The sequence below is a fragment of the Syngnathus acus genome, chromosome 24 (genome assembly GCF_901709675.1).
Source record: "Syngnathus acus chromosome 24, fSynAcu1.2, whole genome shotgun sequence".
NCBI classification, from domain to species: domain Eukaryota; kingdom Metazoa; phylum Chordata; class Actinopteri; order Syngnathiformes; family Syngnathidae; genus Syngnathus; species Syngnathus acus.
The window spans coordinates 3,042,562-3,070,152 of record NC_051108.1 but is presented as its reverse complement, the minus strand read 5'-3'; the positions used below and the strand labels follow the sequence as shown (position 1 = coordinate 3,070,152).

Here is a 27,591-nt window from a genome sequence, read left to right as displayed (position 1 = left end):
GGTGTTGGTGTGACACCATGCACAGTGACAGTTTCAAACGCTGACATTTTGTATGACCTTTCTTTCTCCGAAAATGTTGGTTGAATACTGAATAGTGGTTAGCAGCACTGGCAAGGAAAACATCGAGTTACGATAAGACATCTGTTTTCTGACTAAATGCATTATGTGATTTGATTCCCTGCAGCTAGCATGAAAACAAACAAACAGAGAAGCTGTTTTGCCCTTATATTGTGCCCAAAGGCACGTGGATGGAATTCGATATCCATAATATATAATGTAATCCACCCGCTGTCTTTCATTTGAGATGTTTGTTTCAATTGCTTTAATTTCAACCGATTGCATTTAATTGAGTTTCAATGGCGAGCAGCGTAGTGGAATTGTCTCAGTGGCTATGGGTTGGAATACCAGCCATTCCCCCAAAGTCAGCTAAACATGCTGTGTTGTAAAATTGGAAGCAATTAAGCAAATGTGTCAGACGTCATTCAAAATGAGATGAGCCCCAGTCGTGATTGATGCTTTGTATGAATGTTCAGCTTTTTGGGGGGGACTTTATTATGAACCTGAATCATTTTGTAAAAAAAAAAAAAAAACGAGCATAATTACATTTATTGTTCTTTCCCACTGTCTGGCAATGACGACTAAGTGATAACAATGCAACAAGATTGCAATTACACACACTCCTAATGAGACACACTTGTCTCCCCACTCCAAAAAAAAAAGTGCATCCAATTTTTCCAGAGCACACACACACACACTGTCTGCAAGCGGTGAAAAGAAGCAGCGCATGTGAAAACAACTTGTCGCCTTTCTTCACGTCAATCTCCATTAGTGTTGGAGTGCCGCTTGAGTGGAGCGCCGTGAATGGGCTCTATTCTTTCGGTCCCCCCCACTTTTTTGGGGGAACACATACAGGAATTCCACTCTCTGGGTAATCTAGAGGTGGTCGCCCCGAGTCTGTGACATCTTAATAAACATTTCTCCTGAAATAATGTGATGCCAAAATAAAGATGAGATAATTATTTATTAGCGCCGACGCTGTTATTCTGTTTTATATCGGCTTTTCTTTTGCTTTTCTTCTTTTTAAACATATCCTTCATATAATTTAGACCGCAGTATTAACCTCATTGACAACTTATAAAAGTTTATTGAACTAAAATGATCCCAGATTTGTTTTAGGTTATGTTGCCACGGCAACATTGCTTCCTGTCTCCATAGCACAAATCTCGCTTATCCGATATCGCGAGATTATTGGGCACACCCTAAAAACGCTCCGCTTGTTCTCGCGATATTTCACGTATAGCCGGAGAGGCTGGTGACCTCATCGATGATGAGAGGCGGAGCGTATTTCTGCAACTTTGGATGAACTTCTGATTTGAACACAGCAGAAGCGGCAGGCGTAGTGAACGGGCAGCAGACTCACCAAACGGATTTTTTTCACTCGACGTCCTTTATGTGCATTTATTTTCTTCAATGAACAAAAGCGACCGATTGGTGAGGGGGTGAATTTTGCTCATTTCCTCCCACGCGAACGAAAGGAAAAGGTTGCAGCGCAAAGGTGCAGTGAATGAAAAGGTGAGTTCACGCTGACACTCATCTTATAAACATATCAGCACGCTCCATGCACGTATTATTATTTTTATTTTTTTTTATCGGTGCATTCGGTCCTTTTAGTTTGCGGGTCGCTTCAGTCTGCATTTCAATATGTTTGCGCTTCCTGCAGACTAAACTGAGCGGAAAAAGTTTAGATGTCAGTCAATAACATTTGATTTAAATCTACTAACTATCAGGTGCATTTAATTACGAGTCCTATCATATGCAACCGCGTTGGATTTATTTGTCTTTAAAATGACACGCAAAACATCGAAACTATGATTTGCAGTTACTCTTGGATGAATTCGGAAATATTTGGAAGAGTGACGATCAAGAAGGTAAATTTGGATGCCTTGCAGGAGGCACTCCTCTGCTTTTCTGTGTTTGTCCAGCCTATCCGTGGAGACGATGCATCTGCCACTAGCAGATGATTTAGTCACATCTTCGCGTTGCATCTTGTGTATTGTCCGGTTATATTATATTTTGGAATTGATCATTTGATGATCATATTCGGGTAATCAAAGTGCTGAGCAATATGTCGTGGATGTTTGTGACTGCTCTGCTGATTCTTCATCAATCAAAATGGTCGGCTGTCGAAGCCATTTCCAGCTTTGAATGGTGTCATAAATTCAATAATGGAGATAAATGGGATTCTTGTTTTTATAGTTGCATGAATGGAAAACATCATTGTTTGCTGTTATCCATCTGGTCCATGGTAGAAGAATGCACTTTGACTTGTCTAGTAAAATAGTTCAAAAAAGTTCATGTGCATTGCCCTGCAACTATCTTTTCGGATTCCTTCCTGCTGTGTGATGGCAATTGCTTCTCCTTGCGTGACTCCACCTCCCACAATTCCCTTGAACCGTCACACAGTGACTTTCCTCATCTTGCTTCCTTCCTGTTGTGAAGGCATGCCAGGAAAATGACTTTTATCATTCCTGTCTTCTTGGATCACCCTATCTCTCCTAACACGCACATTCCATCGCTGTTCTTTATTTGTTCATTTTGGCCAATGTTTAATTACCTGATTCAACTGTGAGTGCCACTTGTTTAAGGAATGTTTTGCTCACATGTGAAATACCAAGGTTAACAAATATGTTGCAAATTTTTTTTTCCAAATTTTATTTTGCCAGAATGAATTATTTTCTTCTTTTTTTTTTCTTCTTAATACCTTTGTGATTTGTTGAGGCTTGATGTGTATTTTATTTGTACTTCTAGCAATCACGGGTCATCGATTTTAAGTTCCTTCAGTTTTTCTGTGGTGGGTGTCAGAATGTGAACAGCATGATAAAAAGTAGAAACAATTTTAATTAAACCAGAAAACGTTTTATTGGATTCATGGATCGATCACTTGTTCCAGCTCATTGTTAGAGAATAGCAAGTTTCACAAAAATTACCCCAAAATTGTCATTAAAACATTTCTAGAAGATTAATTTAACCTTTGGTTCATTGTGAAAATGTCCAACATTTTGTGACACAAACATATGGCGGCCAGCTAGTCTTTGCTCGTTGCTAAATAGCGTGATAAATGCAGTTCGAGCTCCCTCCCTCTTGTCAAACATCACACACAGATGGAGCTTAAATGCTCAACAACAGTCACAGAAGTTGAAAGTGGCTTTGTTCACAAAAAGTTGATCAACACCAAGTGTGGCTAAGACCTCTTCAAGATGATGAGCATGGGAACAAAAGCAGAAACAAATATTTCTGCTCAGTCATTCACATAGATATCATCTCCGACTAAGACTTCTTTGTCACTTCCTTCCATCAAACTGGTGCAATTGATTATCAAACAAGCTTGCGTGTTAAAATTGACAGATAAGCAAAATTGAAAAAGAGGTGATTCCATACTATTCAATACCAAAGTAAACCGAACAAACTCACAGATGGAGAATCCTGAGAACAGCTGAGTCACACATTATGAGGACAATTCTCCGATGCCCTGCAATTGTAAAACCAGGAACAAATAACAGATAAGTCTCCAATGTAAATTTGCTAACTTCAAGTCACTCTCCAAACTGTCGTCTAGTAAGTCTGTAACTCACAGCATCCAACATTTATGGAAGTGTTGCTGAAATTCCCACCAACTGCTTTGCCATCTGTTTCCCAAATCCAGGCAGAACTCCGAAATGTCTTTCTTGTCACTTTGTCGTTACGTTGGCTTCCCGGCTCGGAGGCAGTAGAGGAAGAGATTCTTCTCTGACACCACTTGATGGCTACAGATGTTCCAGTGTACAGACGTGATAGCTGTAGAGGTGTCAAGAATAATCGACAACAAATGAGCAAATGAATCGCCTTGTATTTTATTAATATTATCCTATCGATTATTCCATCGATTAATCGGGGAACCCCCTCCACATCTCATTCTGTGTCTCCCATTGAGTCGTGCCGGTGAATTGCCTGCTATGTGTTAACGATCGGATTACAAAACAGCATGAATGCTCATTCACGAGGACTTTAAATAAACCTTCTGTAATTGGTTAACAGTCAAGCTACTCATTAATGGCACCTTTGCGCCGCCAATAAAAATAAACACACGGGAAAAAAAGCCTCATAATGAAAAACATCTTGAAGGATATCGGAATGTTGTGTCCTCCGTGTGCGTTTTGGTGAATCGTATTTCACAGACGAGAAAAATGTGACGATTCCACTGATGTTCAGCAAGTCTATCAGAGAAGAAAAAAAAAAAAATGAGGTCACGATGCCAGTGTCTTCAACATCTGCCTTGCAGGTGGTGGAAGCAGAAAGCCAAAACCGGAAAGTGGCGTGCCACGCTTGTCAGTGCTCACTGCAACTTGATGTTTCCCTTTGCTCACTTCAGCGGAATGGAGACGTGAGGTGGGTCATGTTGGCAATTCTGGTGTCCTCATCTTAAATTGAATAGATCTCAGATTCCCATCAAAAAGAATTTTTTCTTTCCCCCATCCAATGATTCTAAGAGTGCTTTAAACCGTTTCCATCATTGATTTCTGCAGGTTTACACTAATGACTTGACTCCATCTTTCCAGCTGTGAGGTAGAGCTTCAATCAATGGTTTTATGGACAGGAGATGCGGGAGGTAGCGCAAACTGCGGCTTTCATTTGGCTTTAGCGGGCGTCTAGAAATTTAGTAGTGGTGTGGTGGCTCGGGAAGCAAGTGTGGACGAGCACAGACTTTTATAAGTAGGTCGCCGACATCCATCCATCCATCCATCCATTTTCTGTACCGCTTTGGGGGTCGCGGGTGTGCTGGAGCCCCACTCGCACCTAGGGGCAATTTGGAGTGCTCAATCGGCCTACCAAGCATGTTTTTGGGATGTGGGAGGAAACCCCGGAGAAAACCCACGCGGGCACGGGGAGAACATGCAAACTCCACACAGGAGGTGGAATCGAACCCTCACCCTCCTAACTGTGAGGCGGACGTGCTAACCAGTGCGCCACCAAGCCGCCCCTAGGTAGTTAAAAAAAAAATAAATAAAAATAAATAAAATTACATGGGGGTTCTTGACTTATGACAGTACCAATTCATGAATGACTTTATTTTATATTCAAGTTTAAATCCAGTATTTATTCAATTTAGTCAATGATAGCATCATTTCCAGTGAATAATACTGCCTTACTGTTATTGTCCTCTGTTTAGTTACAAAATGATAATTGAGCTGCAATTGTATCTTGCATGACCTGTTTTTCCCCAGTTTCCCTTTTTTTTTTTTTTTTGACTCAAAACATAAACATGCGGGAAATAGAGACTTTTATTCGGTGGGCTGGGAATTGAAGCAACTCAAAAATTGCCACACAAACTTTAAACTGTCGTTAATATTTGCACGCGTTAAATTGTCAAATTAAAGCATTTCATTTAGTTATTAGAGATCATCATTCGATCCACATGGGAAGCATCTACAGGGTTAGCGCTCAAAGCACCCTTGGTTTTAGATTCAATGAACCAATGTTGCCAGGCAACAAGTGCAGTCCTACTTTGGGCAAGTATTGCTTGGTAACAAAATTTTCCAAGATGTGAAACCAGCTTCACCGCAGGGGACGAGTGGTTCGAAGTGTTTAAGCAAATCGCACTTTTTCAGAGAATCCACGAGCCGATTACGGACACGTCGGCAATAAAACTGAATCGCGATTTAGCGAGCGTATAAATTTGAACGTGCGCACTGTTCGTCTTTCAAAGTTGAGCAGTTGGTTGGAGTGCTGTCATCTCGCAAGGCACCTCTGCCTGCAAATAGCCAACGGTGCACGAGTGGGAGGCAGAGTAGTAGGAGGGGTGGTGTGAACAGCGCCTGCGGAGGTGGAGCTCTCTTATGTAACATTTCATGCACCCAGCTGTGCTCTGTTATGTGGAAACAATATCTTCACCTGTTGGTGAAGATATTATTGGGCTTAGAAGTTGGGCTTTTGACAGGAACATCTCTTTCATTGTCTCCCGCATCGTCAGATTTTTTGCGGTTTGACTGTGGCGTCGAACAGGTTCAAATGGATCATGTGGAGAAGTACCGATTAAATGGGCGAAACATAAAACTGCAACACCAGCCCTCGCTCTTCTCGCCTTGTTGCCATGACAGCGGAGACATGTTGAAACGCTGGTGTTGCCAGTCCTTGAACTATAAGAAAAAGACTTAAAGCTATTAGGTTGCATTTGAGAATTACGCAAGGTATTCCAGCTGAGGTTTTGAAGTTGTGTAGCAAATCAATCTTCGGGATGTTTGGAAAATCCCCCCCCCCCCCCCCCGCATTCCCTTCGTCAAGCGATGGCATGACCCTTTCATTCATTGAGCTGCAGGTCTAAGGCCACTGCTCAGAAAGCTTAGCAGCGGACCTTTTACTGAAAGGCCTTTCTCGGTTCCCCTTTGAGACATGCAGAGCCTCACATCTGTCAGTCTCAGAGCTGTCTGCCACCTTGGACCCCCCCCAACACCCTTGCAGCAGCGATTATGAAGGAAACCTTGCTCATGGTTTCTCACAGCCATTAAACCTACACTTGTCAGTTGTTTTTGAATTATTTTTTAAAATTTTATTTCTTTGTCTTTTTTTCTTTTCTTTCTTTTTTCTTCTTTTTTCTTTTCTTTCTTTTTTCTTTTTCTTTTTTTTCTTTTCTTTTTGTCTTTGTCTTTTTCTGTTTCTTTGTCTTTTCTTTTTCTTTTCCTCTATTTTCTTCAATTTTATTTTATTTTTATAAATTATTTGATCACAAAACAATCATTCGATTAACCGATACTATAATCGTTTCTAAAAATATTCAATAGTGTCAGCTCTAAAGTGTGTATACCGTGACTATGCACTTCTTGCTTAGTGTAAATCGGGAATATGTTGGCAGCGTATACTGTATGTGGGACATTTAGTGCCGAAGGAGTTTTGTCCGCTTTGAGATGTTGTAGCGCTAATTTAGCAGCGTCATTATCAAGCTTTTGCCACACTGTTCCCACAAGGCGTCACACATTCCTACTCACATTTAAACTCAAGTGAGATAACATGTTCAGGACTTCTTAACGCTGCAAAGAAGTAGTCGCACTCAAAATTAAGGCTTGTGTCCTTTTGACAGAAGAATGTTTAAAAAAAAAAAAAAAAAATGGCGGTGAAGAGCTCTTCAACTAGGACAATGGAGATTTGATATGACCTCGAGATACAAACGTTGGATGGCCGGTGTTTTTCAGTAGCTGACAAGGAGAGAGCGAAAAATGTTCCCCTGCATTTTGTGTCCTGCCAAACATCTGGACACTATCTGTTTTATGACCTGCAACTTGAGCTCCAGCTTGACTCTGCCCAGGCATGATTTGTATTGTCAAGATGTCTACGGGAATCCAAGCCAAGGACCACATAGTTTTTAATCAAAGCCTTCAAAAAAAAAAAAGTCAACCGAGGTTAAGGCGCTGGAAATAACTTGTGTTTGGTGTGAGCCGTAATACGAAAAATTTCCAGAAAAATTTTGTTGATTCAGCACGCGCGTGCACGCGAGTGTGTGCATTTACAGAGCAGCTGTGTGTCTGTTTTCCAAGTTTGCATAGAGTTGGAGGTTTCCCCATGACTGGCATAAATGTCCCATTAGCAAGCCTCATTAGGCTTAACGCCAGCATGCAAAAACAGCCAAGGGATAGTTTCTTCTGGAAAAGCAACAAGTGGAGTCATGGTGAGTAAGAAATGTCCGATTTTCTTTTCGTGACTTTCTCCTTGTTGAAAGAATTTCCACATCCCTTTTGTGTGCTTTCAGATCAATTGTTATTGGTGTGGTAAAAAGGGGGCGGTCCTTGTCCACGAGATGGGAAAATAGCATGTTTTGTTTTTCCTAACGAAAGAGGTTCTTCACCCTGAAAGTATTTATTCTCCTCTCTGCTTTCTATTCTCTTATCTCTCACCTCCTCCTCCTCCTCCTCCAGCCCAGCAATGGCGCTCTCCTCCCACGCTCTCGTCGACAACATGGAAACAGACAGTATGTAAGGGAAGCGTGAGAGACATAGATGATGGAGAGCGAGGAGAACGACGTAAAAAAAAAACTCCGGCAAATTAGATAAAGGTAATGCGGTGGCGCGGAATGTGCCCCGCCTCCCTGTCAAATGTTATGGCCCCCTGAGTAAGCCAGGCATGCCCTTGGAAAGTAAGTCACTTATAGTGCAGGCTGAGATGTTCTCGCAGGGCTTTTATCATTATTACTTCTGCCCGTCCGTCTGTGCTTTGGAGAGATAGCCGCTTGAAAGGGTCGACTTGATGGACCAACGACTCGGCCCCTCGCAGCATCTATGTCGCCCGTTCCCACGTGCTGTCTCACTCATCTCCTCCCACGGACTCTCATATTGAGTGAGGAATCTATCTCGCTCCCCCCCCCCCCCCCCCCCATTATGTCTCCCTCTCTCTCGCTCCGCCACCTCGTTGCAGCCCATTCGTTATCAATCGAACGCTCTTGGCTGTAGGCGCAAATGAGCGTGTGCCTCTCCAGTCCCGCCGCAATCATAGCACCTCCTACTCAGGATTTCGATGGCACCATCTTATCTGGCTCATCCTTTTTTACCCGTGATAATTGGCCACAAATGCTCGGCTACCTGGCAGCTAATGATTTTTTGCAAACTTTGCAAACCGTTCCTTCTATTATTTCAATTAGTTTCATAATGTCTTCTGAATGCTATTTATTAGATTCTTATTTTCAGACAAATGATTTTAAATAATAAAAAAAAATAAAAGTAAATATGATAAAAATGAATATAATAAAAAATAAAATAAATAAAAATAATTTAAAAAAATTGGTTCCTTCTAGTTGCAGGACAAAATAATTCGACATGTACTTTGCATTTATGCTCATGGCGGAGGCTTAAAATGTGTCTGCTCAGCGTAACTTAACAGGCCTCATGCATGCATTCTGCGTGCAACCTTTCACTTCCTGAAGCACAAGCAGGAAGCGGCTGAGATGTGCTTCCTGTCGGAATGTGAGACGGCTCCCTCGGCTGCAGAGCAGGAAGGAAGGAACCCCATTTACATATTTGACGACATCACCGCAGCAGCCTCTTCAAATCAAGCCCGAGCTTTTTTTGTTAGCCATTTTGTAGGACTCACATTTGGTTCCTTATAGTCCACCTTATTTCTTCCACATCTTGCTTGTGTCCTACACACTCCTCTTCTCTCCACACTTCCAACTCACATTCCCACGCAGAATGTGCCAGTTTGGAAATCAGCACCTGTCTTCTCATGTGGTCACCAACTCAATTGAAATGCTATTCTTTTCATTTCCAAGTGTCCCAACTAGACTTAGAAGTTTGGCTATTGTTGGTCTTGGTTTTCTTTGGGACCCACTGCCTAATGTAGATCATTCATAAATGTCCCTTATCTCATGTTCTCTGCAGCATCGCCCAATCTCAATGTTAATTAAACCAAAGCTCCTTGTCGCTATTATTCACCACTCAACACTGCTATTTCTGTCATCCTTCTTTGCTATGCCTGATTTAGCCGTTAGCAATAAGGGGTCTGCATTGGCTGTTGAAATGAGGAGGAGGATGTGGGGGGGGGGGGGTACTGAATCCCGGTGCGACAAAAAAACCGTCTGCTCGACGTCACCTGATTGGCACAGATTAGAGGGCTCTTGTGGAGGAGGCTCTCGCAGAGAAGTGGCTTTAATCATCGCTGTTAGAGCACAGCTGACTTGTTTGCTTTTTTGCCTTTGTCAATTGATTGGCTTTGTTTTTCTCTTTGTAAATCATAAGCGTGTTACTTCTTAGGTTATTTCAATTTAGTGGCACCCTTTTTTGACACATTTCTGATGGTGACATAAGAAATGCAATCTAAATAAGATATCAAAATGTGATTTCTTGTATCAAAACTGTAATGTATTGTACTGTACTATTATTAGCTCTTCATACTTGCATCATGCTTGCGATGACGCCATCATCATTTGTGATTTTTATTTATTTTTTTCTTCCCTGTCCTGTGGCCTTCAAATACTAAGTGGCACTTACCTTTGCGTTGACGTCCTCTCTAAACGCACCCCTTCCTTCTTTAGCATCATCGTCACCTCGTTTTTATTGGCACAGACTCTTACCACCTGCTGGTCACAATTGGGAAATTTCAAAATGACATTTTCACCCATGTGAGAAAAGACAACAAAATGCGGCCCTTCTTTAGATTTCACTCAGCCATATAGAGCAGATCCCACGTCCCACATTTAAGCCCAGCAGGAAGTAGTTTGATAAATAAATAAATAAATGCAATTTATCTTTCCACACAATTACTCTTTCACTTTGAAAAGCTCTGAGCCCAAACGCCCGTCACTTGGCTCGTCTGCTACTTTGCAGCTTTCAAAGAGAATAATGTTTGATTTATTTTCCGCCTTTTTCTTATCTTCCTCCATTTCCTCACCCCTGCATTCAGACAAGTTGAGATGAAACACCGTGCGGCTTTTAAGTGGCTGGAGCTTTAAGAACACGACTTATTGTTTTCATTCGACATCAGGTCGTCGGCATATCTGCATTGACTTCTTTTTATCTGAGACATTTCAGTTGGGTGAGTGAATTTGCTAGAGGGAAGAAAACTATACTTGGTTTTTTTTTTTTTTAAAATGCTTTTCTTGTTGCCTCGTTATAATGTGGACTTTGATAAATTACAGATACAGTCTCTTACATTTGAAGACAATACACGTCTAGACTCAAATTGACTCACCGATTACGTGCGTAATATCTTTGAAACAGGTGTCCAACTGACAAAGGTTGCGTCGAATGAAGGAAACACACGACACTGTGTGATGCATTCTTATTCACCGTTGAATCATTCTTTCTTTGCTCTTTTGTAATCCAAAAGTGGCGCTTATCCTTGTTTACTCTCTGGGATTTGCATTTGACTGCACACCTGTTGTGTGTGTATTAAACCATCATTTTGCTTGAAGCCTTTCAATTGCCTTTCATATTTCCTGTCATGGTTTCCTGTCAAGCAATCTGTCGTGCTGTTTTATGATCATCAGGTGTTTGTGAATCATTGGAATAGTGATGCCCATACTACTGGCACAACCTTGAATGGCAGCCCAAAAAAATAATAGAAACAATCGTGTAAGGGATGATGTCACTGTAATAACAAGACGTGATCCCACGGAATCAAACTGAATGGAATCATTCCACTTTAAAATCCAAATGTCCTCCTACAAATAATTACGTAACATTTCACATGTCGACTGATCCTCGCACGAGATCATTTAAATATATTTGAAGTCTCTGGAACTCACATTATCTCCGAAAGGGTTATTTAGCATATCAAATGGTTCCACGACTCATCTCTCACGTAGGCGCCATACATTCACAGACAAAAAAAAAAAAAGGGAAGTACTCGCCTTTGAGGTTGTAACTACCGGCTTCAAACACTGTTTGATGCCAAACCTTTGTCTGGAAAAGCAAACATTGCTGAACAACCACCAACAGGGAAATACCTGATAGTTTGATACTGATATTGTTCAATTACCGTATTTTCCGCACTATAAAGCGCACCGGATTATAAGGCGCACCTTCAATGAATGGCCCATTTTAAATATTTGTCCATATATAAGGCGCACCGGATTATAAGGCGCACCTTCAATGAATGGCCCATTTTAAAAATCAGCAACATTTTCTTGCTTGCCTATTTTGAATACTTTCAAAAGACGACCAATGAAACTAAAGTTTTTCTTTCTCTTTCCAGGACCAAATGTGTTTTCAAGCGTCATCACTTCTGTCCGTGGACATTATGTTAAACCCAAACTAAATTCAGCAAGACCCCCACTCTACCCCTGAACCCTAACGTCATCATGACCAGCCTGAAGCGTTCCCAGACAGAGCGTTCCGTCGGGGGCTCAGTGCCAGCTACTGATGAGTTTTACACTCGCCGACTGCGTCTGCCCAATGGAGGGGCGCCACCGCCCCGCAGTGAGAGTGCGCACATTTCTTCCTCCTCCACCACTGGCACCAACCCCGGAGTCCCGAAGATGGGGGTTCGGGCTCGAGTGGCTGACTGGCCCCCGAGAAAAGATGGAGGAGGAGGAGGTGTTTGGCATATCACAGTGGAAACGGACTCACCCAGCTCCACCACCACCAGCTCCTCTGGATCAGGAAGTGGAGATCGAGAACGACTTGTGGGAAGCGGCGGTGGAGGAGGGGGCGGCGTCTCAGCCGTCGCGGCCCACAGTCATTTATCAGCCAAGCTGGGACATCTCATCAGCCCTCAAGACTCGTCCATGCTCCGCAACATCCAGAACACGCTGAAGAACAAGATGCAGATGAAGGGGAAGGATAACCGCTTTTTGTCACCCGACGGTTATCTCGGCTCGCCCCGTAAGGGGATGAGGCGAATCCGTCAGCGGAGTAACAGCGATATAACGATAAGCGAACTGGACGTGGACGGTAACGAGGGCTGGTCATTCTCCGGGTGGACTCCCATGCACCGAGAGTACGGCAGCACCTCATCCATAGATAAACACGGCGTCTCAGGGGAGAGTTTTTTTGACATGCTCAAAGGATATCAGTCATCCGAGGCCCCCGATCAACGGAGTCCCGCACCGGAAAGGTTAACCGAGCTGCTCACCGTCGCACCTGTGAAACAGAGCGCCCTGGATTTGCCCGATGGCTCCTTGGGACCAGCCAGAGGTAGTCCCGCCAGTCGTCTCAAAGAACGAGAGAAGCACTTGAAAAGGAGGTCCAAGTCGGAGACGGGCGGCGAGTCGATATTCCGCAAATTGCGCAGTGTGAAGGTCGAGGGTGACACTTCAAGAGCTGGCTCGGACGCTGAGGATGGAGTTAAAGGGGATGAGAGTTTACCCCCTCCCAAACCTTGGTTGTGTCAAAAAGGCTTTGCCCATTTTGACGTCAACTCGTTACTCTTTGACCTCAATGAGGCCATCCAAAGCCGGCAGTCGGGAGCCAAACGCAAGAACACCACGACGGGGGCCTCGGCCGCCGCCGCCGCTTCTGCTTCGGCGACATCATCGCTCTCTTCCAGTCAGAGCGTCGTCTACGCTTCACCCTGCGGCTCACAAGAAGAATTGAGCAAGGATGGGGTAGGAGGACACGGGATCAATCCGGCCTTGGACCCGGGTGACGACAAGAGCAACGACCTTGTGCTCAGCTGCCCGTGTTTTCGGAACGAGATTGGTGGAGAGGGAGAGAGGAACATCACTCCTGCGAAACAAGTAAGTTTAGCGCAAGCGCGAGAGATACCGTACGACAATCGAGTCGGACCTCCATCTTTCTTGGTCTTTATAGCAAGGCAGCATCGGCAGCGGTGGAAGCTCAAGCAATTCTGCCGGCAGTCCAGAAGAAGGTCCGTTGGAAGCTGCCCTCACAAGCCATTTTACAAACGCCGGTGTCGCCGTCCTGGAAGCCATGAAAGACGGCGTGAGTCAACATGCTGACCGCTCCAAAAGATATATCGTGGAACACGTCGACCTCGGAGCCTATTACTATCGAAAGTACTTCTACCTCCGAGGTAAGCAAAATGTCATAGGCCATATTAACAAAATGTAAAATATGGATTTTTCCCCCCTCCCCCTTTTCCTCTTACTTTCTTCTTCCCCAGAACACTGGAACTACTTAGGGGTGGACGAGAACTTAGGCCCGGTGGCTGTGAGTCTCAGGAGGGAGAAGCTGGAGGAACATAAGGAGCATGGACAGCAGTACAACTACCGGGTCATTTTTCGAACGAGCGAGGTAATTGGAGATGAGGCGTTTACACTTCTTTTACTTTGTTCTCAATATGTATGAGCATCGAGATAGTGCTCTCCTATAGACGCATGCTCGGTGCCAGAGTTGCCGTTCCCTCGGGTAAACACCCACCCACCATCTTCTTCAGCCTTCATCTGCGAAGGTTTTGAGCTGTGCCATTTCACAGCCCAACAAGACAAAAATAGCGCCAAAGGTATTTGTGTAGAAAGATGAAAAAAAAAAAAAAAGCCTTTCATTCATTTTGAAGCACGCTCTGACTAATAGCCCTACGAGTCTCCAAGGATGACGCACGATCCGTGCATGCATGTTTTCTTCCATTTTCTTCTCTCGCCGTGCCTTTCTCTTGTCGCTCTAATTGCTATTTTCAGTGCGGCGAGCCGACTAGGTATAGATATTGTCGTTGTAGGAGTGAGTGAGATGCAACGATGCCAAAGAGAGACATCCCGTGTCCATTGAGGGGAAAGTATTGTCCTCTCTGCAGAGTGCTTCTCCCCTTAGAACTTGAGGAAAGGGGATGGTGGCAGTTTGTCCATTTTGTGTACTCGCGAATGATTATAATATATATATATGTATCATAGATATGTAAATAATATACCGTATTTTCCGGACTATAAGGCGCACCTAAAAACCTAAAATTTTCTCAAAAGCCGCCTTATAGTCCAGTGCCCCTTATATATGGACCAAATTCCTAAATTTAAACTGGCCCGAAGCATTGTGTCATGAAATCAATCATAAGTGGCCCGCTGAAGACTATGAATCATGCATCAAAAAGACTATGGATCAGTATTTTGTGATTAGAAAGCAATCTGTTGCATCTGAAGTTGAAATAAAAAAGATCAAATGGAGAATGATTTGATTTGGATTAAAAATCTGACGTAATGCATTAATGGTGCGCCTTATAGTCCGGTGCGCCTTGTATAAGGACAAAGTCTTAAAATGGGCCATTCATTCAAGGTGCGCCTTATAGTCTGGTGCGCCTTATAGTCCGGAAAATACGGTATGTGTATATAATATAATATAATAAATATGCATTTAGTATGCTATGCTATAATATTGGGCTATCTAATCTTGCTTGTTCACGTTTTGCCGTGTCCAGTTAAACACCCTGCGAGGCTCCATCATCGAAGATGCAGTGCCTTCTACATCGAAACACGGCTTAGCAAGAGGCTTGCCCCTCAAAGAAGTGTTGGAGTACCTGGTGCCCGAGCTGAACGTTCACTGCCTGCGCCTGGCACTCAACACGCCCAAGGTCACCGAGCAGCTCATGAAGCTGGACGAGCAAGGGGTAAAGCGGAATATGAATAAGTCCTTTCATTTGAATTGATTTGTAATCACCACTGTTTATGATGTTCTTCCCGGTAGCTGAGTTTCCAGCGCAAAGTGGGAGTGATGTACTGCATGTCAGGCCAGAGCAGCGAGGAAGAAATGTACAACAATGAATCAGCCGGACCAGCGCTGGAGGAGTTTCTTCATCTTCTCGGGGAGAGGGTTCGACTCAAAGGCTTTTCAAAGTACCGGGCCCAGTTGGACGCTAAAAGTATGTACCTATAAAACAAATTAAGAGCTTTTTTTCCTTTTTTTTTTGATGCCTGAGCAGAACTTCCATCCATGGCGGAGGTGATTATTAGCATTAAAAGCATGTTCGCTATCATTATTATCATAATGATAAATCGTTTCAAAGGAAATGCAATTTAACAAACTTCCAAAAGTGTTTTTTTTAATTGAACTACCTCCATAATCGCTAATTTGCTTGTCGTATTACCGTTTAGTGGAGAAGGATGCGCAATTCCACACTCAATTGTGTTTCTTTCAGCTGACTCGACTGGCACGCACTCCTTGTACACGACTCACAAGGATTATGAAATCATGTTCCACGTGTCCACCATGCTTCCTTATACGCCCAACAATAAACAGCAAGTAAGTTCTGCTGTGATTTCTCACTCATCATCTTGTCTCTAATTTTTCCTTCCGACTCTTGTTTCCAGCTGCTACGGAAGCGCCACATTGGAAATGACATCGTCACCATTGTATTCCAAGAACCCGGAGCGCTCCCCTTCACCCCCAAAAACATTCGCTCACACTTCCAACATGTCTTTGTGGTGGTCCGGGCACACAACCCTTGTTCGGACAATACGGCTTACAGGTGAGATCTCAATCCACATGCGAAATTAAATGAATTTTTGAAGACTTCCATTTCCTGCTCAAAACTGCCACAATGGGCAAACTATTCTTTTATTCCCATACTTCTCCTTTGACCATCTTTTAATTGCGGTCTGAGTACATACATTGTGTTAGCTCTTAATTGCACCCCATGGGGCTACTTGGTTACTTAGCAACAACACACACACATGAATGAAGAGACAAGAGCAAGTCAGCAAATGCTGAGTGAATGCATTCTTGTCCTTCTCGACGAGTGTCACCCGTTCAGTTCATATACTCAGGCTCGCTCGTCTTCGCATTCGGCAGCTCGCTTTCCCTCCCCTTCGTTGTCCGAGATGAGTCACGGGTTTTGGGTTGACTGACTCACAGGTGTTTGAGTACAAGTGCTTTTAGAACTCCAGTTCAGTGTATTGAGTGAGGGTTGTAATGATGTAGAGGAAGAATCCAAAAGGCCAAAATTGGTATTGGTCGTATTTATGCATGCCACTTCAATATGTGATTCATTTATGTGTGCGGTTTATTGCCATTGTCGCTGAGTGGTTACAATTGAAGTAACAGTAAGAATGTTTTTGTTTCAGTTGAACAATGAATGCCACACGCAAAAAAAATAAAATGGCACTTATGACGCTGAAATTTACCATGGAATTTTTAAAGAAAATATTTCTGCATGCAGAGAAGGTTTTTGTATTTTTCGTTTCTTTTTACATTTTAAAATTCCCTCATCTTAACAACTGACCTGAGAAGTATGAGCGGGAGGGAGTGGTGTAAAGCAAACACTGTCAGGAAAAGAATGTGAATTTTATACAAATAAAAGCCTCTCCCCTGATAAAAGCCAGGTCATGTCGAGGATATTCTTCGTACGGATATCCAGCTCCGTGTTTACGATTGACTTTCTGCTATCGACTATTCTCGAGTTCTTGCCAACCCGCCACAGACGAGTGTGTGCAAGCGAGCGATTGTTTGTGTAATTGAATGCAGAACAGGGTGTCTCGGGGGTTTATTTAGAAACCCGTGGGCGACTTATTAGCTAGAGTTGCTTATTAGACAAAGTGATCCATGATGTCAACATGGGTGCCGAATGTCAGCAGGGATGTGTGTGTGTGTGTGGGGGGGGGATGACTGCTTTGACATCCTCCCCGAGTCACCTAGCAATTATTACCTATGGTACCAAACAAGAGATTGAGACGGGCAATGAATGTCCCTCTGGAGCTTTTGAGTTTTATGTTTAAATCACACACGTGGCTATTTAGGTACTGTATTTTCCGGACTATAAGGCGCACCTTCAATGAATGGCCCATTTTAAAATTCTGTCCTTATATAAGGCGCACCGGACTATAAAGCGCACCATTAATGCATCATGTCAGATTTTTAATCTAAATCAAATCATTCTCCATTTTATCTTTTTTATTTCAACTTCAGACGCAACAAATTACTTCATAATCACAAAATAATGAGCCATAGTCTTTTTGATTCATGATTCATAGTCTTCAGCGGTCCACTTATGATTGATTTCATGACACAATGCTTCGGGCCAGTTTAAATTTAGGAATTCGGTCTATATATAAGGCGCACCGGACTATAAGGCGCACTGTCGGCTTTTGAGAAAATGTTTTTAGGTGCGCCTTATAGTCCGGAAAATACGGTATGTTTTTTTAGCACCCCAGTGTTATTTCCTGCTGCATTTTTCCTCCAACTCAAGATATTCTCTGACCGTGGCTTGTAGTTTTGGAAGTGCGGCGTCTCCGTTCATTCTTCTCTCTTTCCTCCCAATGCCTGCTCGACCGAGTTCCTGACATACCAGACGGAAAAAAAAAACATCCTGGGAAGGCAATTTAAAAGGCCCCTTTAGTGAGAGTGCAGGCAAGAAGTTATAAAAGGGCCTGAAGAGCAGCCAAATATTTGACAAATAGATTCTGCAGTTTATTTTTTTCTTTACATTTTGAAAAAAATGGGTTAGAGTTAAGACAATTATGATTTGATATGCATGGACATTGTATTGATAATACTTGTCGTCCTCTATCTAGTGTGGCCGTGACCCGTTCTAAAGACATGCCTTCGTTCGGACCTCCTATCCCTGAGGGCGTGACTTTCCCCAAGTCCTCTGTGTTTCGGGACTTCCTACTCGCCAAGGTCATCAATGCCGAGAACGCCGCCCACAAGTCTCACAAGTTCCGCGCCATGGCCACACGAACCCGCCAGGAGTACCTGCGTGACCTGGCCGAGCGGCACACCACCAGCACGCCCATTGACCCGTCCGGAAAGTTCCCCTTCATCTCACTGGCCCACAAAAAGAAGGAGAAAAGCCGGCCGTACACGGGAGCCGAGTTGCGCAGTCTCGGGGCGATCACCTGGCTGGTCCACGCCGAAGATCCCGGGACCGGAGGGGAGATCGATGCCCTTCTTGCCATTTCTAACGATTTCCTCATCCTGTTGGATCAAGACGCAAAAGCCGTGGTTTTCAACTGCGCCACCAAAGACGTGATCGGCTGGACGCTGAGCAGCCCGGCATCTCAACGCATTTTCTACGAGCGGGGAGAAAGCGTGTCGCTGAGGAGCATCAGTAATAACACGGAGGATTTCAAAGAGGTGATCAAACGCCTGGAGGTGAGAAGTTACACACATGGCTAAGCTGCTCTTTGTTTTGCTCTGGCTGGTTAGCGAATTAGAAAGACAAATCCAATAAGAAAAATGTTGCATGGCCTCTGGCGCCACACTATTTTTATCAGCCCTTGGTGGAAGCACAAGCCAGGTCAAGGTTGACTGCTCTGAACAGTATTGTGGTGCACTGAACTGAACTACACTTGTTGGAAGGCCGGAAAAAAGAAGTGGCTGTAAAATGTGCACTATAAAAAAACAAAATACAAAAATATGTACTAGGGATGAACATGATACTCAAATTACTCCAAACTTAAAGTAGTCTGACTAGGAAATAATGGCTTCCATTTGTTGTCTGCCGACTACTATTACTATTTTTTTTTTTTTTGCAACAATATTGTGATGTTTTTCTCCCGATTGCTCTTTGGCTATCCCGTGCCTCACTGGTCGATTGAGGGAATTTTCGAAACGCCTCGTGACTCCCACACCGACACATGCAGAAAAGCCATTCTCTCGCTCTCTCTTCAGAAGCTGTTGCCATGGAAACTGGTTGGGGGGGAAAGTGTTGTCTTGTATAATTCCCAGTGCTTTTGAACACATTAATTTCCTCTATCGTCTTACTACCCACACACATGCTCACATGTACAGTGCTGTTTGATTTCGTGCGAACAAATGTATCACTTTTATCTCGCATTTGTTCATTTTTAATCATTTAGGCTGCCCTGGAGCAAAAGGAAGCCTTGGGCCACCCGTGTTCTTGTTTCTTTTTCTTTATTGGTTTGGCAGAATTGCAGCAGACAATTAACTATATTAGTTTGGATCAAATTGATGCTGTGGTGCAATTAAGTTACTATTGTCCAAAGTAGTCGATTAATAAGCCTTCTTCATACAGTAACGAGAGAATAGTACAGTGAATATTAACCTTCAACTATCAGCTAACATAATCAATAATGTATTAAGGCCAAGCTGGGAAATGTGTGATGAGGCAACGTGTAACTATCGATGTGTGGAGCTGAATGAGCACAAAGATGGCCGCTGGGGGATGGGGAAACTTTTTGTTTGGCATGCGTCTCATGTTTGCCATAATTCGGGAGCGTCTTGCGCTAGATTTGTCACTTAAGTCGAGATACTCAAAAGCAAATCCGCGAAAAACATTGGAAAGCATTTGTCTGCTTCCTTTTTTTTTTTTTTTTTTTTTTTTTTTTTGCTTAAGCGGGGTAATCGCATCACTTGACACAGCGGGAATTGAGCAGTAGCATTTTTGATTTTCACCAAGCTAGTCACAGCTTTAAGATTTCTCGCAAGGTTAGTGGGGAACGTCGTTGAAGACTTTGCAGCTTATCGTCATGCTGCCTGAATACCAGATGTTGCATAAACAGCTTTTATGGAAACATGAAAGAAATGCACATGCCAGGTTCATGACTGCTGTCATTTGCGATTTGTGTGCTAGACGACACACAAGCCTGCCAACTTTTTTCACTTTTAACGACTTATTTTTCTCCATCTCTCTCCCCCCCTTATGACTAGTTCCTGACAAAAGGCTGCGAGACTTCTGAAATGACACTCCGTCGAAACGGCCTTGGACAGCTCGGCTTCCATGTAAATTACGAAGGCATCGTCGCTGAGGTATTTTTAATTGTCAAAGTTTTCCCTTCGTTTCGGACGATAACGACGCCGTAACTTTTTTGGACAAGGTGGAGCCGTACGGCTACGCGTGGCAGGCGGGCCTACGCCAAGGAAGTCGCTTGGTGGAAATCTGTAAAGTTTCCGTGGCCACGCTGACTCACGAGCAAATGATCGACTTGCTGCGCACCTCGGTGACCGTGCGCGTTTCCATCATCCCGCCGCACGATGACGCCACACCACGCAGGTCGGTGTGAAGGGGGGGGGCTCTTTATTTCTTTGCATATAGCCAGTTACCTTCTTTCCTTGCCTTCCTTCCAGGGGCTGTTCCGAGCTCTACCGCATGCCAATGGGCGACTACAAGAGCAGCAGTAATGATAGCGGCTCCTTTGAATACAAGTTCCCCTTCCGCAGCAACAACAACAAGTGGCAGAGGACATCTAGTAGCCCCCAGCAGTCCTTGACTGCTTCACCACAGCCTCACACGCCCAACAGGGCCATCAGCCTGGGTAGTTCAGTGGGGAAGACCTTGTCAGCCGAGAGGCTCGAGAGGGGCGCAGTCATCCCCCGAAGTGTCAGCAGTGATGGTCGCCCCCTGGACACCAAGAGGTATGATGTCACTTTTTTTTTTTTTTTAATGTGCATGAACAGTGTTTTTCATCCAGACTGTGTTCCCAGGATATCTCCCGGCGGCGAGAGCTACAGCCTGGCCTCCTCTCTGGCTCTGGGTCGCTCGCCTCATAATCGCAGCTCTCCCAGTAACCTGTCGTGTTCTAGCGACGCCTCCGGCAGCTCAGCCCACTGGAGACAGAAGTCCATGCCTGAGCAGTAAGCAAGATAGAGAGCATGCACAAGAAGGACAAAAAAGAAAAAAACAGATCACTTTTCAGTTCATTAACTGGATATGACATTCTGTTGAGGAGGGCATTTATTCTACCGTATTTTCCGCACTATAAGGCGCACCTAAAAACCTCAAGTTTTCTCAAAAGTGCGCCTTATAATCAGGGGCGCCTTGTATATGGACTGATATTGAGCCACTACAGCAGGTGTGTCCAAAGTCCGGCCCACGGGCCAAATGTCTTATATATGGACAAAGTTTTAAAATGGGCCATTCATTGAAGGTGCGCTTTATAATCCGGTGCGCCTTATATATGGACAAAGTTTTAAAATGGGCCATTCATTGAAGGTGCGCCTTATAATCCGGTCCGCCTTATAGTGCAGAAAATACGGCATTTATTTATTTTTTATTTTTTTATTCATTCATTTATTCTTTCATTTATTCACTCACTTCTTTCCCCAGGTTCGCAGGGAGTCGCCACTCCCCAATGCCCAATGAGAGACAAGTTGTTGGCGAGAGCGGGTCAAGTGGAAAGTCCGCCCCTAATTGGTCCCGAATGGAGGATGGAGCTGGTGAGCGAGGGTCAACAGGTAATTCCCCCCCGCCCACTTATGCTCAAAAGGTAAAGCCGCAGCAAACGGAGACCAAACTGGCAGGATAATGAGACAAGCAGGCGAGAATGCGAGAAATGGCAAAACTCTTGCTCACCTGTATCTTTCCCTAAGATTTACTAATGGAGAGGGTAAGGAGGGGAATTTCCTCCTCTTCCTCTCCCCACAGTTGGCAAGTCGACCGACTCCTTGTGTGACTTTCCTTCCCTCCCTTTTGTCAAGTTTTTCATCTCCGCCGCCCTTTCTAGTTGCCTCCCATTCAGCTGTCGGACATCTGCTTTCATTTACTCGCAGACACTTTCCCATCGCATAGCTTTTTGCAAATGCTCTTTATATCCGTCCGCCATGGTCAGCGGCAGTCACCGAAACGACGACCTCGAGTCGTTGGCCACCGCTTTCTGCTTCTTCACTCGCTCTTAACTCCAGCGGATCGTTCGCCAGCCTACTTTTGTGTTGCCAACCCGGTTGTGACCCCCGCAATCACATAGAAAAATAGACAATCTTTCATTTTGTGGTTTGTTTCAAGCCCTTGTGTCTTTTTTTGGTCCAGGCTGCAAAAGTTCATCCTCGGTCAACCGAGAGTCCAGGTTCCAACCCTGGCTGTGGTGTCGGTTATGTTAACGTCTTCGGCTTGTCCCAAAAGTAAAAAAAAAAGCAATAAAGATGTGGCCCGGCTTTGTCCAAAAATAACACTCGTCACATAAAGGATAACAAAAGTCGAGATGACGTATCGAATGCAATGTGATTATTTAGGTGTGCCTAATAATGTGAAGGCCGTTATCTCCTTTTCCAAAGTAGTAACATCGCCTTTATTTGTACTCGAGCAAGCCGGCAGTGTGGCGGCCGTTTCTAAAGAGTACAAAACGCCCCGTGGGCAGCAGTGTGCTGAAAACTGTGTGGAGTAATGGTGAGAGAGGATAAGAGAGGATGTCCACATTTGTAAAATCACGCCGGGTAGATGTTGCGATAACTCCCTGAGCACTCTCCGTCATGTTACCGCAATTCCCAGAGGCCATATTGCATAAGATGGAGACAATTACACAACAGTCCCATGTTCCACGGGAGTTTTTGCTACACGCACGTTCATTCACACAGCACAGCTTGCCCAGAACGGGCCCAGCAGGCGCTGTCGATGGACACGATTACTTGTGATGTATGACAAGTGTTTTGTGTTTTTCCTGTTGGAAGCAGCAGAGCCTGAATGGCGACAGTGTCTGAGTCTCCTGTAGGATGTCACCATGAAAATACACAACAAGCCGTCTAAATAAAGAACTGGCATGAAAAGTCATCCGGTCGTACCTTGGGGTTTTATGTGTGTCCTTTCCACCAACCCTGTTTTTTTTTTTTCGTTCTTTTTTTTTTTGCAGAGGCACCAGTCTCTAAATCTGGGCAAGGTTACTCCGGAGGACCGCGCATTCAACGACAGGAGCAGGTCATTCACCTGTCTCCGAAGAAAGGCAGTCAGGTGGGATCAATTTAATTTAATTCAATCAAATTTATTTATTTATTTATTTGTTTATTTTTTTTATTCATTTATTCATTCATTTATGAATTTCTTTATATATATATATATATATATATATATATATATATATATATATATATATATATATATTTATTTATCTATCTCTTCTTCCTTTTTCTTCTTTCTTATTCTTATTATTTTTATTATTTTTATTATTATTATTATCTTGTACGCTGGTGTGACAAGTAAATTTCCCCGCTGTGGGATAAATAAAGTTCTATCATCATCATCATCATCATTAATTTTTTATGACTATGTGTACAGGCTACTACAAATTGTTTTAGTACCCAGTCAGCCATGATGCTATCTGGTTGCGCAGTGGTTAGGCCGTTTTGTTGTATAACCCTGTCATTTTCACTTGATGCATGGTTAGAAACCACAAAAATTGTTTTCACTCTAAATGCTATTGTCTCTAGTTCCTTGAGGTTTTGCTTCCTTGTGAACAGTTGTAACAGGCTGTTGTTTGGTGCCTTGCTCAAGGGCATAAGTGTGATAGATAGGGGGAAAACAAGTAAGGCAGTCACAACAGGGAATGGAAATTCACAAGTATGAATGTTAAATTGTTGCATGTTTCTTTTTTTGTTTGCATAGTCGGACGGTCCTTACTCTGGCCACTCCAGCAGTAATACGCTTTCAAGCACGGCTTCCAGTGGGGGCCACAGCGACAGCGATAAATGGTACGAAATGGGGGCTGGCGGAGCCTCCAGCGGGGAGCAAGGCGAGCCAGAGCCCAACGGCCTCGGAGGCGGCGGCTACCTCCAGGGCGCCTCGGCCGACAGCGGCATCGACACCAGCTCGTACGGCGCCTCGCACCACAATCACCCGCACTCTCATCACGGCAGCACCACGTCCCTGCTCGCTCCCAGCGGAGGTCGCGAGAGCCGGGATCGCTCGCCGTGGCACAGCCCCACCGAGGGTGGACGCAGAATGCTGGAGAGGTCGCCGGCAGCCGCCGAGTCGCCGGTTCCTCCGGTGGAAAGGAGCCTGGATAGCACCGGACGAACGCCTCCGACTCATCTCCTTGTTAGAGACAGCAGCACTTTCAGTTTGAGTGAAGGTGGATCTCACTCAAGGTTGGTCAAAGCAAAAACTTGTTTTGATGGGCAAATACTAAACTATCCACATTTCAGACATGGCTCTCCCCGGGAAGAGACCTCCTCGACCACTCCGCCATCATCCCAGTCTTCGGTGTCTCCTGGACCAAAGAGCTTTTACCCTCGCCAGGGAGCTCAGTCCAAATACCTGATAGGCTGGAGGAAGCCTGGTTCCACCATCAATTCCGTTGACTTTGGAGACACACGCAAGTAAGAAAGATTTTACAAATTTGATCTATTTTCAGTGTAAATTCACACACCCGATGGATTTGACTTGCACTGAGCAATCTTTTTTCATTTTTTTTGTTGGCTGCTAATTTGGTCCTTGTCCACCCACTCAACCTTCCTTTAATGCGTCATGATTGCCCCCTTGTGGCAGCAGAGAAAAACACACCCAGCATTAAAACTGGATCACTTTTGGCTCCTAACTAACTTTTGTGCAATTTCAGGAAATCCCCAGGGGAGAGTGGGATGGAGGGTATTCCGACTCCTGCGGCCAGACCTTCTCTGAGGGACATGCACTCTCCACAGCCCCATGCCAAGTCTACGATTGAAGAAGATGTAAAGAGGCACCCTGCAAAGGATAGCCCGCTCCCGCCCCGCAGACATAAGGAAAAGGTATCGTTGGGCTCGTAGCTGTAAGCTACAACCAGATTTGGGTGACAGTCTCAATCCGTTCCTCTCTAGCATGCCCAGAAATCGCCACCGAGCCAAGCCCCGAGCCGCCGCCGCTCGCTCCATCGCACTCTTTCCGACGAGAGCATCTACCGCGGCCAGCGCCTTCCGCCGCTGACCGACACCGTGATGGACGCCGCGCTCGGCGCCGATGTTCTCTTCAGTTGCTCCACGCTCCCGCGCTCACCCACTACCCGTGGGGTACCACTTCGAAGGCCCTCCTATAAACTAGGAGTCAAACTTCATGGTAAGAGGAGTATTGTTATCGCATAGAAGAAACGCTGAATCCAAACTTTGACTCCTAGGTGACCTTTCAGCATCCGACACGTCGTTAGTGGATTTGGTGGAGCGTCATCGTGGCCCTCTGCCTCAGGAGCTGATGCCCCTCCCGTCGGAGAGAGACAGTCCACTTGACTGGACACACCTTGTGGATGTGGCCAACACCTTTGACAGTGAAAGAACCACACACTATGGTATGGTTTTTATCTGACTGGACTCAAGTTAGATGCAAGATGACAACACTTTTGTGGACGTTCGTGTCCTTCCAGTCCAAAGAAGTTACGTGTTTGGGGATTCAAACCACAGAAGCAGCGGTGCCTCCAGTCCTCAGCAGAGCCACATCGAGCTGCAACCTGCTCCCATGTCCCGCCCTGCATCAAGGTGACCTTTCCATTCCTGAATATTAGAATAGAGCAGATTAGCATAAAATATGACGCTTGATTGAAGATTGGTGTGCTGTGAATTCAGTCCAAGTAGATGTTAGCAGAAGCAGATCAGAAGGTTCCCTGTAAACGAATTTTCTCTCCACAGTGAGGGCCATCTAGGACTGGAGAGGAAGGTGACCAAGTTAGAGGCCATGGTGAAGATGCTCCAAGAGGACCTAAAGAAGGTGGGCGACAACACACTTTACCGTTCCTGATTTTGAACATCTTACTAATTACGAGTAGGAAAAAAAAAATCAACCAATCTGCCATTTCAAAACCTCACAGGAGCGTGACGAGAAGGTGCGACTTCAGGCTCAGATCAAGAGGCTGTGGGAGGACAACCAGAGGCTTCAGGAAGAGTCTCAGACCTCCGCCGCCAAGCTGAAGAAGTTCACCGAATGGGTCTTCAACACCATCGACATGAACTGACACTCCTCAAGGCACATGAACGGCAGCCCCGGTTAAAAATCTGGTCACTGATTGGCTGGACACAACAGTCGCTCATCTCGCTGTGCTCCTGTTTTTGACCCAAAAGGGAAACCACGCCCCCCTTTCTGTAGACCTGAGGAACCGCCAGTTATTATGAACAAAAGCCATTTCCTGTCACACTGAAGGTTAGCTGAGATATTCAGTGGACCTCCTCCAACGCACAGAGAATGTAAGCATTCTTGCATAATGAGCTGCTTGCCCACCAAACTGTGGGGAAGTTTTTTTTTTTTTTCATCCCCTCAACGGAGAATGAAAATATCTGAGGCTGGATTTTTACCTTTCTCCCTGCACAGCGCCAATTGTTTTGAATGCTCCCCAGGGTTTTTTATTGTTTTTGTTTGTTTTTTTCGACCAGCACTGAAGAAAAACTTTTTTTTTTTTTAATGTCAATGTTATTTCCTCTGGGAAGGTGATAACAACAACAACAACCCGATCCGTCCTCGACAGCACAGGCCAGCCTCCCCTCCGACAATAGGAATAACGTTAAAAGCCATTGGCAACGGTGCCACGCCATAACTTCAAGACTTCTACCCTGGAGCGCTTTGTATCTTAAAAGCAATAGGAAGAAGACAGGACAGAAATCCCTGGAAAGGTTTGAAAACGATTCTCATCATCACAGAACTGCGAAACATGAGCCTCCATCTCCTCTTCACTTTAAAGCGGCGAATTTCCTCCTGTGATAAAGAAGACTGGAATTGTGATCATTTGAATTTTTGGAGAGGATGACTATGAAGGGTTTATTTATTTCCTTGTATTATAATTCCAATGAATAAGTTGCTCTATTCGTACAGTACAACTGACATCAGTGTTTAGAAAAAAAAAAAACTCGGTAACTATATAATTTAATGGCTTTCTTTCTTAATCGTGGCTAGAGGCATTCTGTGTAATGTTGTGTTTCGTGGTGCTCGAGCCTGCTGTCGTGTTGCTTTCAGCGCCATCTAGTGATGACCAGTGCAACTACTAATGGTTATTCGACGTGCTGCCAGTTCGTACACTTTGTATTTTTCTTCTCGGAATATTCATCGAAAGGGCCGCGAGACTAAAAAAAAAAAAAAAAAACTGTGGCACATCAGAATTTGACTGACAATCAAAGGTCGATGTTTGGAGAAAGGGAGCTGAGCTTTTCGACACGCTTGTTCGATTCACTTGTGTACTTTCCCCTCAGGTGTGTGAACGTGAGGATGCTCGGGCAAAAAAAGATCCAAGGGTATGGAACTAGAAAATTTCGGAGTGTGAATGTGAATGCTAGCATCACAGCGTGAATGTACGTCAGTCTATCCAGCTGTGCCTACTGTCACTTAGGGTCATTTAAGGTCACGCCCGGGATAAACAGGGACGTACGCACGTGCCTTTTGAAACAGCACCTGGGCAACACATGAAAGCAAAACACTCCTCTTCGTCACCCATGCGTGGAAAAAAAATTGCTTGTCACTAAAGATAATATAATTTTACAATCATTTGTGGAGTAAATTGGGAATTTATTTTGAAACCCACCCAGAAAAGAAATCTGACCAAATTCTTAATATTCTTTGCTCCTCAAAATGCCCCCC

General features: G+C 44.4%; 1 protein-coding gene across 4 annotated transcripts; it reads left to right on the top strand.

Moving 5' to 3' along the window:
* Positions 1-1,362: 1,362 nt before the first annotated feature.
* sipa1l1 (signal-induced proliferation-associated 1 like 1) lies at positions 1,363-27,591 on the top strand. Of its 4 annotated transcripts, XM_037245382.1 has the most exons (24): positions 1,363-1,572; positions 11,713-13,195; positions 13,269-13,491; positions 13,582-13,712; positions 14,824-15,012; positions 15,090-15,264; positions 15,541-15,644; positions 15,713-15,870; positions 17,912-18,491; positions 20,010-20,108; positions 20,177-20,352; positions 20,427-20,714; positions 20,784-20,933; positions 21,406-21,533; positions 22,922-23,019; positions 23,671-23,756; positions 23,922-24,152; positions 24,210-24,383; positions 24,623-24,791; positions 24,861-25,095; positions 25,154-25,321; positions 25,397-25,508; positions 25,659-25,737; positions 25,838-27,591. In XM_037245382.1, the coding sequence occupies exons 2-24, from the start codon at positions 11,819-11,821 to the stop codon at positions 25,979-25,981; spliced, it is 5,274 nt and encodes a 1,757-aa protein (XP_037101277.1). In that variant the 5' UTR covers positions 1,363-1,572; positions 11,713-11,818; the 3' UTR covers positions 25,982-27,591. The 4 variants fall into 4 exon arrangements, with proteins under 4 accessions (XP_037101277.1, XP_037101276.1, XP_037101275.1 ...); XM_037245381.1 differs by having other exon boundaries at positions 23,671-24,152; XM_037245380.1 differs by adding an exon at positions 4,319-4,425 and having other exon boundaries at positions 23,671-24,383.

What these genes read in the sequence shown, in the direction of transcription:
- sipa1l1 (XM_037245379.1), top strand. Translation starts at nt 11,819, where the DNA reads ATGACCAGCCTGAAGCGTTCCCAGACAGAGCGTTCCGTCGGGGGCTCA. An exon ending in ACGAAGGCATCGTCGCTGAG is followed by an intron (nt 20,109 to 20,176) that starts GTATTTTTAATT and finishes TTTTTGGACAAG; the next exon opens with GTGGAGCCGTACGGCTACGC. An exon ending in CCCGCAGACATAAGGAAAAG is followed by an intron (nt 24,792 to 24,860) that starts GTATCGTTGGGC and finishes GTTCCTCTCTAG; the next exon opens with CATGCCCAGAAATCGCCACC.